This window comes from Hyperolius riggenbachi, chromosome 4, assembly GCF_040937935.1.
Source record: "Hyperolius riggenbachi isolate aHypRig1 chromosome 4, aHypRig1.pri, whole genome shotgun sequence".
Lineage (NCBI taxonomy): Eukaryota > Metazoa > Chordata > Amphibia > Anura > Hyperoliidae > Hyperolius > Hyperolius riggenbachi.
The window spans coordinates 156,407,380-156,422,585 of NC_090649.1; the positions used below are offsets into that span (position 1 = coordinate 156,407,380).

The window sequence follows — 15,206 nt, forward strand, 5'->3', positions numbered from 1 at the left end:
GGGGGCCAAGCTTGACAAATGCCCTTCCTCACAGTAATACATCCTGCAGAACAGACAGTGATGCGACTTACTTTCCAGTTTTACCATCCCATAACTTGACTGATTTGTCAAAAGATGCGCTAGCAATAATTCTGGTGTCTGGAGAGAAGAGGACTTCATTGATCAGAGCCTGGTGTCCGGTCATCCTCTGCAAAGGCTTCTTGTCTTCAGCTGGGGCCCACAGAAAGAGTGTGAAATCATCTGAGCCAGACACAAGTCTCTCCGGACCTTGTCCCTGCGTAACACCAAAAGTATTGCTTACAATGAAACTCGGCATTAGCAGGGGTGAACAAAATAAGGTATTACATAGTTATTTGGGTTGAAAAAAGACATACGTCCATCGAGTTCAACCAGAGAACAAAGTACAACAGCAGCCTGCTTCCTCACATATCCCTGTTGATCCAAAGGAAGGTGAAAAACCCTTACAAGGCATGGTCCAATTTGCCCCAAAAGGGAAAGAATTCCTTCCCGACTCCAGATGGCAATCAGATAAAATCCCTGGATCAACATCATTAGGCATCACCTAGTAATTGTAGCCATGGATGCCTTTCAACGCAAGGAAAGCATCTAAGCCCCCTTTAAATGCAGGTATAGAATTTGCCATAACTACTTCCTGTGGCAATACATTCCACATCTTAATCACTCTTACTGTAAAGAACCCTTTCCTAAATAAATGGCTAAAACATTTTTCCTCCGTGCGCAGATCATGTCCTCTAGTCCTTTGAGAAGGCCTAGGGACAAAAAAGCTCATCCGCCAAGCTGTTATATTGCCCTCTGATGTATTTATACATGTTAATTAGATCCCCTCTAAGGCGTCTTTTCTCTAGACTAAATAAACCCAGTTTATCTAACCTTTCTTGGTGAGACCTTCCAGCCCACGTATCAATTTTGTTGCTCGTCTCTGCACCTGCTCTAAAACTGCAATATCTTTCCTGTAATGTGATGCCCAGAACTGAATTCCATATTCCAGATGTGGCCTTACTAGAGAGTTAAACAGGGGCAATATTATGCTAGCATCTCGAGTTTTTATTTCCCTTTTAATGCATCCCAAAATTTTGTTAGCTTTAGCTGCAGCAGCTTGGCATTGAGTACGATTATTTAACCTGTTGTCGATGAGTACTCCTAAGTCAGTAAGTAAGTTTGATGTCCCCAACTGTATCCCATTTATTTTGTATGGTGCTAGACCATTGATACGACCAAAATGCATGACTTTACATTTTTCAATATTGAATTTCATCTGCCATGTATGTGCCCATATAGCCATCCTATCCAGATCATGTTGCAATATGTCCCTTTCTTCCTGAGAGTTGATGATTCTGCACAATTTAGTATCAATCTGCAAAAATAGCAACATTGCTTACTACTGCATCTACTAGGTAATTAATAAATAAATTGAAGAGCACTGGACCCAGTACAAAGCCCTGTGGGAACCCACTGCTAACAGTCACCCATTTTGAGTATGATCCATTGACCACAACTTTGTTTTCTGTCCATTAGCCAGTTCCCTATCCATGCACACGGACTCTTCCCCAGTCCTTGCATCCTCAACTTTTGCACCAGACTTTTGTGTGGAACAGTGTCGAAATCCTTTGCAAAGTCCAAGTATATCACATCTACAGCATTCCCAATATCCACATTAGCGTTCACTACCTCATAAAAGCTGAGCATGTTAGTCAAACAGGACTTGTCTTTAGTAAACCCATGTTGATGCTGAGAAATAAGAGGATTTTCTACTATGAAGTCATGTATAGTATCTCTTAGTAACCCCTCAAATATTTTGCATACAACTGATAAGCTTACAGGTCTATAATTTCCTGGATCTGATTTTTTGCCCTTCTTAAATAATGGGAAAACGTGGGCTGAACGCCAATCCACTGGGACTCTGCCAGTTGAAAGATAGTCACAAAAGATAAGATAAAGGGGTTTATCTATAACTGAACTTAATTCCCTTAGGACCCGAGGATGCATGCCATCCAGGCCAGGTGCCTTGTCCATTTTTAATTTATTTAGTTGTGCCTTCACTTCGTCCTGCGTAAAGTATTTAATATTACAGTTTTAAGAATGAGACTCTTCTGCATCTGTAATTTGCAACAGTGATGTTTCCCTTGTGAAGACAGAAGCAAAGAAAGCATTTAATAACTCTGCCTTACCTTGGTCATCCACCATTGAGTTCCCACCCTCATCCTGTAGGAGTCCAATATAGTCAACCTTTCTTTTTTTTATAGTTTATGTACTTGTAAAATTTCTTTGGGTTAGATTTGATATCCCTAGAGATTGGATTTTTAGCTTCAATCTTTGCCAGACTAATTTCTTTTTTTCAACTTTTATTGCACGCCTTATAATTGCTTAATGCGGCCTCGGTCTCCTCCTGTTTTTGGATCTTATATGCATTCTTTTTCCCCTTCATTTTATCTCTAACCTTTCTATTCATCCATAGAGGCCTTTTTTTTATTCCTAGACATTTTGTTTCCATATGGGATATACATACCACAATATTGATTGAGACTAAGTTTAAAAGCTTGCCATTTCCCTTCAGTGTCCTCCCCTTGTAGTACATTATCCCAGTTCACCAGACTTAGTGCCTGCCTGAGTTGATTGGACTTTGCTTTTCTACAATCCATAGTTTTAGTGGTCCCGCTGCCTGTCAGTCACCACTTATTACTTATTGAAATACAATAACATAACATCAGTGAAATAAGAAAGCCTCTTGTATACATACCCGAACTTGAGTGTATCTCTGCAGGGCTTTTTGCTTCAAGTCCTCCACTGGAAAACAAGAAATATATTTTGTATTTTAAGGATAGTTGTCTGGCACACTTTATTATGCACAAAAAATAAATAAATAAATAAAAAAAACAGAGAATCAAACATAGCCCAAATGTCTTTGTACCTAAATTATTTAAAGGGAACAGTGGTCAATTTGATTTTAAGTTATGAGCAGGTACTAGCAGTTTTGCATAAATGCATAGTTTCCATGTGAAAAAGGATTTACTGTAAGTTTTAGAATTTTTTTTTTTCTTGTCTTCACACTGCTTATTAGAAAAACTTCACAATCTAGTTCTGCTATTTAGATTCAAACTTTACACAAAGGGTATGATCCAATTTACTTTTTCTCTCTAGTTTTCTCCTAGGAGATAATTTTATCAATCATATTTTTTTATTGAGGAGATATGTTAATATCTGTTTAAAATAACTTTACAGCCATCTGCAATAAAAAAAAAAAAAAAAAAGTGAAAAAGTGCTGTCAAAATTATTCTGAGTATTTTCTTGCTTGTTGGTGGGTTAAAGGGCATTTTTGATTAGATTTGAAAAGATCACCTAGGAATAAACTTAGGAAAAAAAGTGAATTGGATTGGGCACAATGTGGCAATTTCAGGTGTCACAGGGATGTACTCACTCCATCCCAGAAGAGGTAACAGGCTACTTTGTAGACTACTGTAATACACAAAGAAATACATAACAGTAGCTTCAGCTGCTCACCTTTTGCTGCTCTGGCAGCGGTTTCATTGCTCCATTAGAGTAACTTGTTGAGTTAAAGGGAACCTTAACTGAACGAGGGGTAAAGAGTTTCACTTACCTGGGGCTATTACCAGCCCCCTGCAGCAGTCCTGCGTACAAAAATACGCGTTGCCGCATTCTGCACGCGTAGATATGTGGCAACGCGTATCTTTGTACGCGTTGCGGTCCGCAACAGCGCGAATTGCTGTATGGAATGCGTCCAATAATATACATGGCGGCCGGTCGACTAGTGAGTCGTCAAAAACGAAACTAAGTGACAGCGGGGGATCGGAGGATTCCAGGGCAGCTCCGAGGGCACAGGACTGCTGCAGGGGGCTAGTAATAGCCCCAGGTAAGTGAAACTCTTTACCCCCCCCCCATTCAGTTAAGGTTCCCTTTAATAAGAGGGAGAAGTTTCCTAGGCATTTTTAAAAAAGTCCAGGTAACTGACTTACTTTGGCCAACAGCCTAGTTAATTGACACTATTTTGTAGATGTTAATTGACAAGCACCTTGCTGAAGGCGTTTACTGTCTCCAAATTGTTTGGGCAAGCAAAATAAAGCAGCAACATATGTGGTTAACAAATGGTGTTAAAGGTCTTCACCCAGTTTACAAATGGCTGTTGCAGTTTGAAACGCATGCCCACTTTTACCCCTCTGATGAACCAGTTTTCTTGGCTCATAAAGTAGCCAGAGGATCAGTGCTACAAACAGCAAAATAGTTTTTTTTTTTTTTACTTAAAAGTAGTTTGCAATGGTAGCCTTCAAGTTTTTTAAGGGTCAATTTTTGTTATCAAACCCTTAAAATCTGTCATCGATGTTGTGGTTTTCCATGCTGAGCTTTCTCTTTTGTCCACAACTTCACTACATATGCAGTCACTGTCTATGTAGGAGTGACTAGCAAAAAGTTTCTCCTAACATACAAGTTTTCAATAACCAAGAAAAACAATACATTGAACCAAACAGTACCAGTAGATAAACTGGCAAGTTAGCCAGCACAATTCACAAATCTGATTTCTATATAATACACATGACTGATCCTTTCAGAAGTATATTAAAATATAACTTTTATTAGTTTATATAAAATCACGTATCATAATTTTGTTGTTTTATTTTCAATTTATACACATAACAGAGTCGGGTTAACAATGTTTGAAGGAGCACCTATACCTATAAAGGGATTTCCTATAGTGTTGCTCCAACCCTATACTCTGACTGATTTGCTATTAACTTGCTACATATAAGATAATACCCCCCACCAATCCAACATGTTTCGACTCCCTAATTGGAGTCGTCGTCAGGGAAAAAGTGCATAGTGTAAAGGTTGCTAGTGCATCAGGAGAAAGCTAAAGCATTATATATACATCTAGTAAGAAAAACAACAAATGAGAGCGATGTGCTCTCTTGCTCTGACAGTCTGGCTGTCAGAGCAAGAGAGCACATCGCTCTCATTTGTTGTTTTTCTTACTAGATGTATATATAATGCTTTAGCTTTCTCCTGATGCACTAGCAACCTTTACACTATGCACTTTTTCCCTGACGACGACTCCAATTAGGGAGTCGAAACATGTTGGATTGGTGGGGGGTATTATCTTATATGTAGCAAGTTAATAGCAAATCAGTCAGAGTATAGGGTTGGAGCAACACTATAGGAAATCCCTTTATAGGTATAGGTGCTCCTTCAAACATTGTTAACCCGACTCTGTTATGTGTATAAATTGAAAATAAAACAACAAAATTATGATACGTGATTTTATATAAGTTAGCCAGCAGTTAGGTGTTTTTATTGGCAAATTAAACTAATTTTCTGGATCAGAAGAGATCTGTATGGTAGGATCATTTCTTGCTCATCGATTGTATGATGCTAGTGAACTCAATAACCTGCCTTCATTGTTCTGGGTCACTGGTATACAGCGTTATGAAGCAAGGAGAGGATCATGGAAGCCAAAGAATATTTTCAAACATGACAGCTTTAATTTAGACCCCATGGGCACTTTCCTAACGATCATCATGGGCCTGCATATAAAATGTCACATTTTGCTATTAGCACTTACAAGAACCTTGCATGTCCTGTGGGTTGATAGAAGCATCAGCTGGATTGAATGCTCCTGTTCGGAGAACATAGTCTGTACTTAGCGCCAAGGTGTTTACCCAATGGGCATGGCCTTGCAAAGTGCGGCACAGAACTCCCTATAACAGAAGACAAGGGAAGACACAGCTTCAACAACACACACTGTTTATAGATAACCTTCTTTCAAGATTACATAAAGCAGCTTTTTCACAAAAGATTTGAAGGCACTTCTGGAAATAAAGTCAAATGCTTATCACAGAGATAAATGAAATACAGATCAAGTTAGACAGCAACCTTTTTTTGCCAACTGGTCTAGTTGGATGGACTTTAGGGCCTCTGGAACATGTAAAATCTTTTTGCAGCAGTGGACCTGATCACATGCACATGACGAGAATCTGGCACTCAGTTTAGGGGAAAAAAGCAGAACCTGGATCCCACAGAAGCTTCCCGATCCTCTCTGCACCTCCTCGTTCCAGCCCAGGCCCCTTCTGAAATAATCCTAATACTGTGGAATGTTGGAACACGTTTTTGGCATTCCTTGGAAGACCTTGTAAATATTTAGGGAGGCAAGTACTTCTGAAGCTTACCGAAGAGTCCTGAAACTTTTACAAACTACCTAGCTGGATTACTTCAATAGCGGGCCTGGCAGTGGAACAAGGGGTAGCAGAAAGGACCTGGAACGCTCGGTGGGATCCAGAGCCTTCCCATTTTTTAGTCAAGTATGTAAACACTGCGCTATGCTTTTCATTGAAATCACTTCCCTACTCATGTCCCAGTTACATTTTTGACCACCGATACAAATACACTCCTAACCAGGGCCCTCCTACAGATATAAATATGTAATTCCCCCACAAGTTACAGGTGCTTTAAATATGCTTTTTCTGTACCTTAAAAAGCTAGTGTGAATAACCTTAAATACTGCGTTGCTATAGGTTTTGCTGTTTTGCAACAGACAAGTTCTTCCTTGCAGTATCTATAGTTTCTTGGGGTGACACTTGAAAATTGTCTGGTTAATTTAGTTATCTCTCAGATTAATCAGCAGGCATAGTCAAATTTTTGAAGACTATTCTGGAGATTTGCTGCGAATAAAACTTTTAAAAGAGATATATATATATATATATATATATATATATATATATATATATATATATATATATATATATATATATATATATATATATATATATATTATAAAATGTTACTCCTATTTCCAAGTCCAATGGCAGATTGTGGATTACTCCTGCAAACAAAATTGCTTCAACTTATACTACAGGCAGGTTTTTAGAACGTACATCATTTGCTCTCCAGACTTTTATGGTCCTGTCCTGTGAGGAGGAATAAAGCAATCCATCTCCTCCCCACTTCACAGCTGTCACCGATTGTGTGTGGCTGGTAAGGATCTTCTGGCACTGACCCGAGATGGTATCCCAGATACGAATACTGCAGTCCTTGGAGGTACTGGCAAGGTATCTACATTCTGAATTCCTAAAATGCAACCAAATATACAGTGAAAACTCCTATGACAACAAACAGGTTGCACACACAAAAAGGAATGCATACTTTGAGAAGGCAAAGATTGTAACAACAACATGGAAATGTACAGTTTATTGGAAAATGAATTGATCTTAGCTTCCTAAATATATTAATGTTATTTCTGCTCAGTGGAAAATTTCAGTAATAAAAATACCTTTTGTTTTTTTTCCATATACCCTATGGTTGCAAAGAGCGAAAACTGCGCAAGTGCACAACACATTACATTTTACAGCAATGCTAAAACAATGTAAGTGATTTCACATTACAGCATAGTGTTAAAGGGATAGTACAGGTATGAATTATCACATATACTTTTACAAATATGCCTTTCTCTGGAAATCATGAAATAGACCATATGCAAGTTCTGAAGCAGCACTCTATATAAAACAATAAGTCCCAATATGTTTTTAATAGGAAAGAGCACTTTCTATCCTGTCAGCTGTGGCAGCATGCATGGAATCACTTGCAGCCTGTTGTTCTGCTTTGTCTAACATATTGGGCAGACTTATAAGGAGGGCTCTCCCTACTATTTCCCACCTAATGCTTACACATTTTCTACCTTAAATAGCCTATGAAATCCGTTCAAATGCATAGAAAAGAAAGCAGAATTGCTTCTCTGTTCCCAAAATCTCTTCTTAGGTGTTCTCTGGCAGTGCCTTCAAGAAAATTAGCAAGATAAAACAGGGAGAGCCTTTGCTGCTCCCTTGTTCGGATTGCTTAACTCCTTCCCTTCTCTCAGGCTGATCATAGACTGGAAATCTTTATGACAGCTAACAATTATGAAATAAGGTGTTTACACACAGTACCAGGTGCAGAGAAACCCATCCTGTTATCGGCCTTGCCTTGTAAACACTCTCAACAGAACTCTGCCAAAGTGGCTGTTTTGGCCTAACTTGAGATTCTCATGTGTACACCTGCCCAACGTAAATTTTAAGACCCGATACACCAGGTCTTTAAGTAACAGCAATGAACTGTATGTTGTTCGCCTCCTTGCCCTAACTACCAGGAGCTGCTCCATGCCTTTGCCATCATTACAACCCCATAGCAACAGAAAACATTGCTAAGCTTTAGCCAAGAGCCGCATTTTTATAAGTTTGTGGCCAGAACTGTCGCCTTAAGGAGCAACAGTTATTGTGCATGTACACACTTGAAGGCTGTATACACACATATGGAACTTGTAGGTTAATTTTAGAAATACAAAGAGCTCAGATAAACTCTTTTGCATAGATAATTGAAGTTTCTTAACTCTTCCTGTACTGGAAACAATATCTGTGCTGCTAGTGTTTTATTTCTTAGCTGTACTACACATACAATTCATTATATCATAAGTTTATTTTCATTTCAGATTCCCTTTAACCACTTCAGGATTCTGCGTATGCTTAGGTACGCCCCTGAATCCTGAAGTGGATTCCATGGAGGCCGTTCCATGTCAGTTCACGGAGGGTGTCTCCGTGAACACCCTGCGAGCCGCCGATCGCGGCTCGAAGGGTAAATGTAAACACACGGAGAAGATCTTCCCCAGTGTTTACATATATACGGCGCTGCTGATTGATCCAACTGTGATAGGTAAATGGTCAGATAGGAAAACAAAACAAACAAAGCTGTAATGTGGCTGTTTGGTCTGATCTTTTGCTATCAGCAAATTGCATCAGGTTTTGCAGTATTAATCAGTTGTTTGAAAAACCCTCCATATGAGCAGGACCACCAATGCATACCACTAAGGGCCCGTTTCCACTACATGGATACTGGATGCAGAAAAATTGACTCCAATGAATGCCTATGGGAAATCTGCATCAGAACAAATGCGTTTAGTGGAAACAGGCCCATAGGCATACATTGGAGTCAGTTTTGCTGCATCCAGAATCCGCGTGTAGTGGAAACAGGCCCTAAGTTCAAACATTTAGCAATCTAGGAAGAGACCTGATCAGTTATAAGAATTTTAACCCAATAAATGGTTAATCAGACTGATCTTAGGCCTAGAACCCACTAGAGCACTTTTTTGAGCGTTTAGGGAAAGCTTTAAATCACTAGCGATTTCCCTAAATGCTCCGTAAAATGTAAATAAATGTAACAAATTCCACAGTAGCGATTGCGATTAGCAAAATCGCAATCGCAGGACATGCAGCATTTTGAGAGCATTTGTGCTTCAAAGTATTGAAGCGCTGGCAAATCGTTCATGAATCGCTACACATCTATTTGTGTGCGATTTTATATTACTGCAAACTGTAAAAAAAAAATAAACTTAAAGGACCAATCAGAATTACAATCGCTAATCGCTATCACAATCGCTGGCAAAAAGCTTACACTTTTTAAAATCACTACCAAATGGCCGGTAAATGCTCATGAAATCGCTTACAAAACACTAATTAAAAGCCGCTAGTGATATCGCTAGCGATTTGTAGTGGGTTCCAGGCCTTAATCAGGTTGATCTTAATAAGAACATTTGTCCATCAGGAAAAAAATATTGCCTTGCGTATAGCAATTTTTGGTCGCTGGTTTCATAAGACCAGCACATGTACATGTTTAATTTACATCCATAAGTACTGTCTGCTGTAGTAATCTATTTTTGCCTCGGCATACATATGTGCCTGTGTACCTGGGGTAATTGAATCTGTTTTAAAAAGTAAAAGCTGCACACACTAGATACAGATTGTGTAGTTTTCTTTTATGACGAATTTGATATTAAAAAAAAAAAAAAAAAAAATTGAAAGCAACCTTAGTTAGCACTTTTTCACAAATGTCTAAAATATTTAGAAAGCAATATTTATAATGATTTAAAAAAAAAAGGACGAAATGTAAATAGCCTGGCTTACAAGTGGAGGGGTTCCCAGCACAGCCACGTTATCCATTTGGTGTGTCCTATCAGTGTCTTGCCAATCTGTTTTCCTGTATTCGGGTCCCATACACAGATCTAAAAGGATAGGCAGCAGGTTACTACATGTACAAGACAAGTACAATCAGAAAAAAAAGGACAAGACAAAGCCAGGAGATCCTTTTAGTTACTTATCACTGCTGAGACATTTCATATCCCCCCCCCCCATGACAGCCTCTACAAATATCACAGCACTATCAAGGACTGCGTGACAATTATGCGTAGAAGGGTTTGCAGATTCATTAGGCAATCATTAAGCCCCATCTAGACCATACCATTTTTTGTCCAATTTGATTCAATACGACATGTCTGACCGCGGCTCAATTAAATTCGCCATTGTTTTGCAATGGTAAATTGAATCGAATCCCGATCGGACATGATTGAAACGAATCAATGAATCGAATTGGACAAAAAAAATTGTATGGTGTAGATGGGGCTTTATGGTAACTTACCTGGCTATTCTTGCAGCCTGATGCAAGCTTCTTTCCATCTGGTGACCAAGCAATGCTGAGCACCCAGTGTGTATGCCCTGCAATTTATAAATACACACCGTAAATACATACAAATATAAGAAATAAATAGTTTAGAGAATTAATAAGGCTAGGTTTACACAACTTTACAAATTGGTCTATTTTCCACAACAGAAGACAGACATGTAGATGGAATTATTATATTTTCTTATGTGCAAAAATCCAATCAGACATGTAGATTTTCAGCGTATCCATTGTCTTCCTTGTGGTAGTAAAATTCAAAGTCCCATCCCGCACAACCTTTCCAGACACCGTACGGAAAACATATCAACAATGGCAAATTGTGTCCCTTAGGGCTCTTTCATACTAGCAAACACGAGCATGAACCCGATTTCGAGCACACATTATGAACCACGACATGTCGTCGGGAAGTTGCAGCTCCATGGTAATCAGAGATGCTAGTTCTAATTTACCCTTAAAGTGGAATATAACCCTGCATTTCAACTTTGCTCTAAAACATTATTTACAGCATATTATATGCAAAAAGCATTTTTTTTTACTAGACCAGCATTGGAAGGGTTAAACACAGAGGTTTTAAGTTCAGTGCAGACGTTCAGATAGTTACATTCTATTTAGTTAGATGTATCTATTGATAAACAGTTACACACTCTTTGGCTGTCCTCCAAGCTCCTTCTCAGTGAGAGAGATGAGTCACAATAAACACTTAAAAGATACATATTTGTAAACAAAAAGTATCTAACTGAAGTTCGGATGCGTCTGCAGAAATCTCTAGGGACTTTAAAGCCCTGTGTAACCCTTCCAATGCTGGTCTAGTAAAAAAAAAAAAATGCTGGTTGCATATAATATACTGTAAATAATGTTTTAGAGCAAAGTTGAAATGCAGGGTTATATTCCGCTTTAATACATAATTTACCCTTAATACAATGGTAAAAAAAAAAGTAGCACTCCTTCGGCTGGAACAAGGGTGCCCAAGTCTCAATGGATCCTCTTACCCTTGGATCCCAACTGGATACAAAAAGGGAGATGGAGGCTGGCACATCCGAAAGTTAAAAAAGCTCTTTTATTGAAGTATCATGTTAAAATCAGTGGCCATACAGCTATATGGCCACTGAATTTAACATGATACTTCAATAAAAGAGCTTTGTTTAACTTTCGGATGTGCCAGCCTCCATCTCCCTTTTTGTATCTAGTTCTAATTTACCTGACAGGAAAACGCTTGTGCCGGACGATTAAAAGCTCCCAGATGCCTTACAACGTAACTCTGGAACGCTTTGTCTAATGTGAAAGGTAACATGAAAGTCAATAGTTTTTCATTTACCTATCTAACCGCATCCTTGATGCATTCAGTCAAAAGGGAAGGGACAGCTCTTACTGTGAAAGAGCCCTTCCAATTCCACGGAATTCCAATTTCAGAGTTTTCGACCAGCTTTCCACAGCAAAAATTAGAATACCATGGAATACTGCATTAGGTTTCTTTTCCACCTGCTGCAATCCACTCAAAAAAAGCAGATCGATATAGTTCTGCCGATTGCAGCAGCACCGCAATTAATATGCAAATCGCGTACTCCTTTCCATCAGCGTGATTCGTTTTTGCACAATGTTTTCAGAAACACAATTGTATGCATGCATGGTAGAATTGTATGCCTGCAGTGCATTCGTATTTTGCTCCTAACAGTTCATGAAAAAGCAGCCATACTGAGACTCGGAAATTGTATTGGACCAATCAGAGAGTCGGAAGTATAAGGCCAATCTGAGAATTCAGAAGTGTACCGCGGTTGACAATCGGAGAGAAAAAACATAATCATTACACGGAAAACAGAAATGCAAATTTCGGCGGAAATCGTAAAGAAAATTCTCAGAATGCAGAATCCCATGATAATAATTAAAAAAAAAAAAATAAAAAAAAAAAAATCGGCACCTCCAATTATCCCTACTGTCCATTACAACAGACATCAATGGATAAAAAAGGTGGTGGACACACATATTGGATTGTACATCGGATCGCTGTGACCATCAACGCTGCCAGTGTGGAGTACTGTGGTCCTAGCCTAAGTGCAATCTCTATAATAGATGTTCTATGCACGATTCCCCTTGATCACTCGCACTACTGGGTTCAAACAAGTAAGGAAGAAAATAGTTACACTTGGTGTGGAAAATTGATCTGTTCTACCAACCTTTAGATGTAAAATGTGGTGTCTCCGTGTTGAGATCCCAGAAACGGACTGTGGTATCTCCTGAACCACTGGCCAAGTATCTGTTACAAACAAAGTATAATAAACTATAGCTTTTCTAAGAGTGGAAGTACATCATACAATATTTGCATTCACTTATTTATCTGATCGCTATTAGAATTTTCATTCAGTTTTCAGCACCTTCACGAGTTGCGTACCCAATTAAACCTTAGGAACAGTAAATCTTTGTGACTATAGTGGCTATCTCTATGGACTGGAGGGTCAGCCTCATTTCTGCTATATCTGGCTGTCCTGTGCTCAATCTACTACAATTATGGTGAGTGCAGAGAAGTGACTGGTCCTGGTCTCCACAGAAAGATGCACGAGAAGGGCATTTGACAATCATAATCTTTAAAGCTTATCTACACCTTGCCAAAGAATTAAAAGCTTATCAAACTGTATCTTTCAGGTATGTCAACAAGCCTCCTTAGGTCTCTAATATACACCTACGAGGAATGTTGCCAAGCAGGGATCAGGATTTGATCCCTTGGCACATATTGCAGGGTCGAGGCTGTAGAGATGCGCAGTTAACCTGCAGGCTAGCAATGCTTTCTGTTGCTGTGAAGGGGGTAAAAAGCCAAGAGCGGCACGCCATTGATGTTATGTAGCGGGGTGAGTGAGATTAATGCCCTTGGCCAGCGCTCCGCCAGGCTGATCGCTGGTCGAGGCCTCAGTTGGCATTGGGGGCTGCTATGAACATGCTAGATTCTGAGACAAGGCGGTAGTTATTGGCCTCCTTGGCCAAGTTTTATTTAGTGTGTGTAGGAAGCTTTATTCAGGACCAGAATCTGCCGGATTCCTACTCCCAGAAGAGCGAATGTCACTGCAGTAAAAACATGCATTGCAATAAAGCTTGGAAGGGCAAAAAAGGATTGGTTTATATGTCCTGCTTTGTGCACTTTTGAACCCATGAAATAGAGGGGAGAATTGTGGGTAGCTTTCACACCAAGCAATATAATCTTACCTTGGTATCCAACAAATTTAAAAAAAAAAGAAGTTAAACCCACTCTAGACTTAGGATGGAAGATAATATTGAATGCAATTCAATATGAAATGGCAAGTGTAGGTTATATTATATATAAATATATTAGCAGTATGTTTTCTAAGTTCTGAGTGTATGGTTTTCAAAAGTCTACTTAGGTTTTACAAAGGTGTACCAATTTACAAATCATACTTACTTTCCAGTTGGACTGAATGCAATGGAGATAACGGCCTCTGTATGCCCCTCCAAAGAACTGGTGCAACGGGTTACTGCGCGAACCTTGAACACAGCTTGCGGCTGATAGATTACATCCAAAACCTTCTCTGTTTCCACTGACTGCTTCTCCAAAGTTTTCTCTAGAGATGTTACAATCTCTACATCATGGACAAAAAATGCAAGTGGTGCTGGGTCCTCCTTAAACACACACATAAAAGATTTATAAAATAATACAATTCATGAAACGCATTTATTAAAAGATTCACAGTTTCAGTCGTCCCCATAATATATGCAATGATAGGCTAGTTATAATGGTCGCAGCAAAAAAGTCCTTCACTCCTAGAAGTTTTCTCATTGGAAACTGGTCAGTATCATTCTCTGAATTTTGAAAAATTGAACAGTGCCCATTTCATACACGGCCATCAGAAAACTGCAGAATGTGTATTTATTGTAAAACTTATTAAAATTTATTATGGAATACCATTTGTTCAGTTAGAGAGCTGCTTTTCTATAATAGCACTTTCTACTACTGTAAACATGAGAGTTTAGAGGGACCCTATAGTGAGAGGAACATGAGCACTGCCTTATTTGTATGCAGCAAGGCCAGGTGAGCAGATTACATCTCATACCTTGAAGGTTTTTAAGTACTTGCTGGAGTACAAGATACACAGTTATGAAAGCAGAGGCAAGCAAACTCCACGAAGATAGCATGGGAAGCTGGTACTATTGCTCTACAAAAACAGACAGGCATACAGTTCATTAGAGAAACTCTACAAAAGGATGGGAGTGTCTTTAATCTTTGGTGATCTCAAAAGGGAGAAAAAAAACAAAAAAGTCAGCTACTAAATACAGTAACGTATAAACAGGGGCTAATGACAATTGTTATACAATCAAAACTATATCACTCATCAAGGAAACTCAAGATGACAATGACCGTAAAAAGCAGGGCTGTGGAGTCGGAGTCGTGCAATTTTGGGTGCCTGGAGTCGGAGAAAAAAAATGCACCGACTCCGACTCCTAATGAATTTGTAACTGTAATTAAAATAGAAAATATGATAAAATGTTCTATTTCTCAGATAATAGTCATTAAAAATAATGTATATATACAGTATACAGTAATAGCTGTGCTTAGTCCACAAAAATGAAATAAACCAATGATAAATTAGTTAGTTATGCTGCTTCAATAAAGCAGTCCCCGTATTTTTAAGGTCAGATATACATATCTGATTGTGACTGTATATATGATGTGTACACAGGAATCTCTTATATATACT

At 38.9% G+C, this 15,206-nt stretch overlaps 1 protein-coding gene across 1 annotated transcript in view; it reads right to left on the reverse strand.

Moving 5' to 3' along the window:
* The window catches only part of NLE1 (notchless homolog 1), a 33,620-nt gene that overhangs the window by 9,566 nt on the left and 8,848 nt on the right, over positions 1-15,206 (reverse strand). The window contains exons 3-10 of the mRNA XM_068280842.1: positions 13,913-14,130; positions 12,678-12,757; positions 10,465-10,541; positions 9,954-10,051; positions 6,900-7,092; positions 5,591-5,726; positions 2,759-2,805; positions 72-274 (exon numbers count right to left, since the gene is read on the reverse strand). Of these exons, the coding sequence (XP_068136943.1) occupies positions 72-274; positions 2,759-2,805; positions 5,591-5,726; positions 6,900-7,092; positions 9,954-10,051; positions 10,465-10,541; positions 12,678-12,757; positions 13,913-14,130 (1,052 nt within the window). The remainder of the gene's footprint in view (positions 1-71; positions 275-2,758; positions 2,806-5,590; positions 5,727-6,899; positions 7,093-9,953; positions 10,052-10,464; positions 10,542-12,677; positions 12,758-13,912; positions 14,131-15,206) is intronic.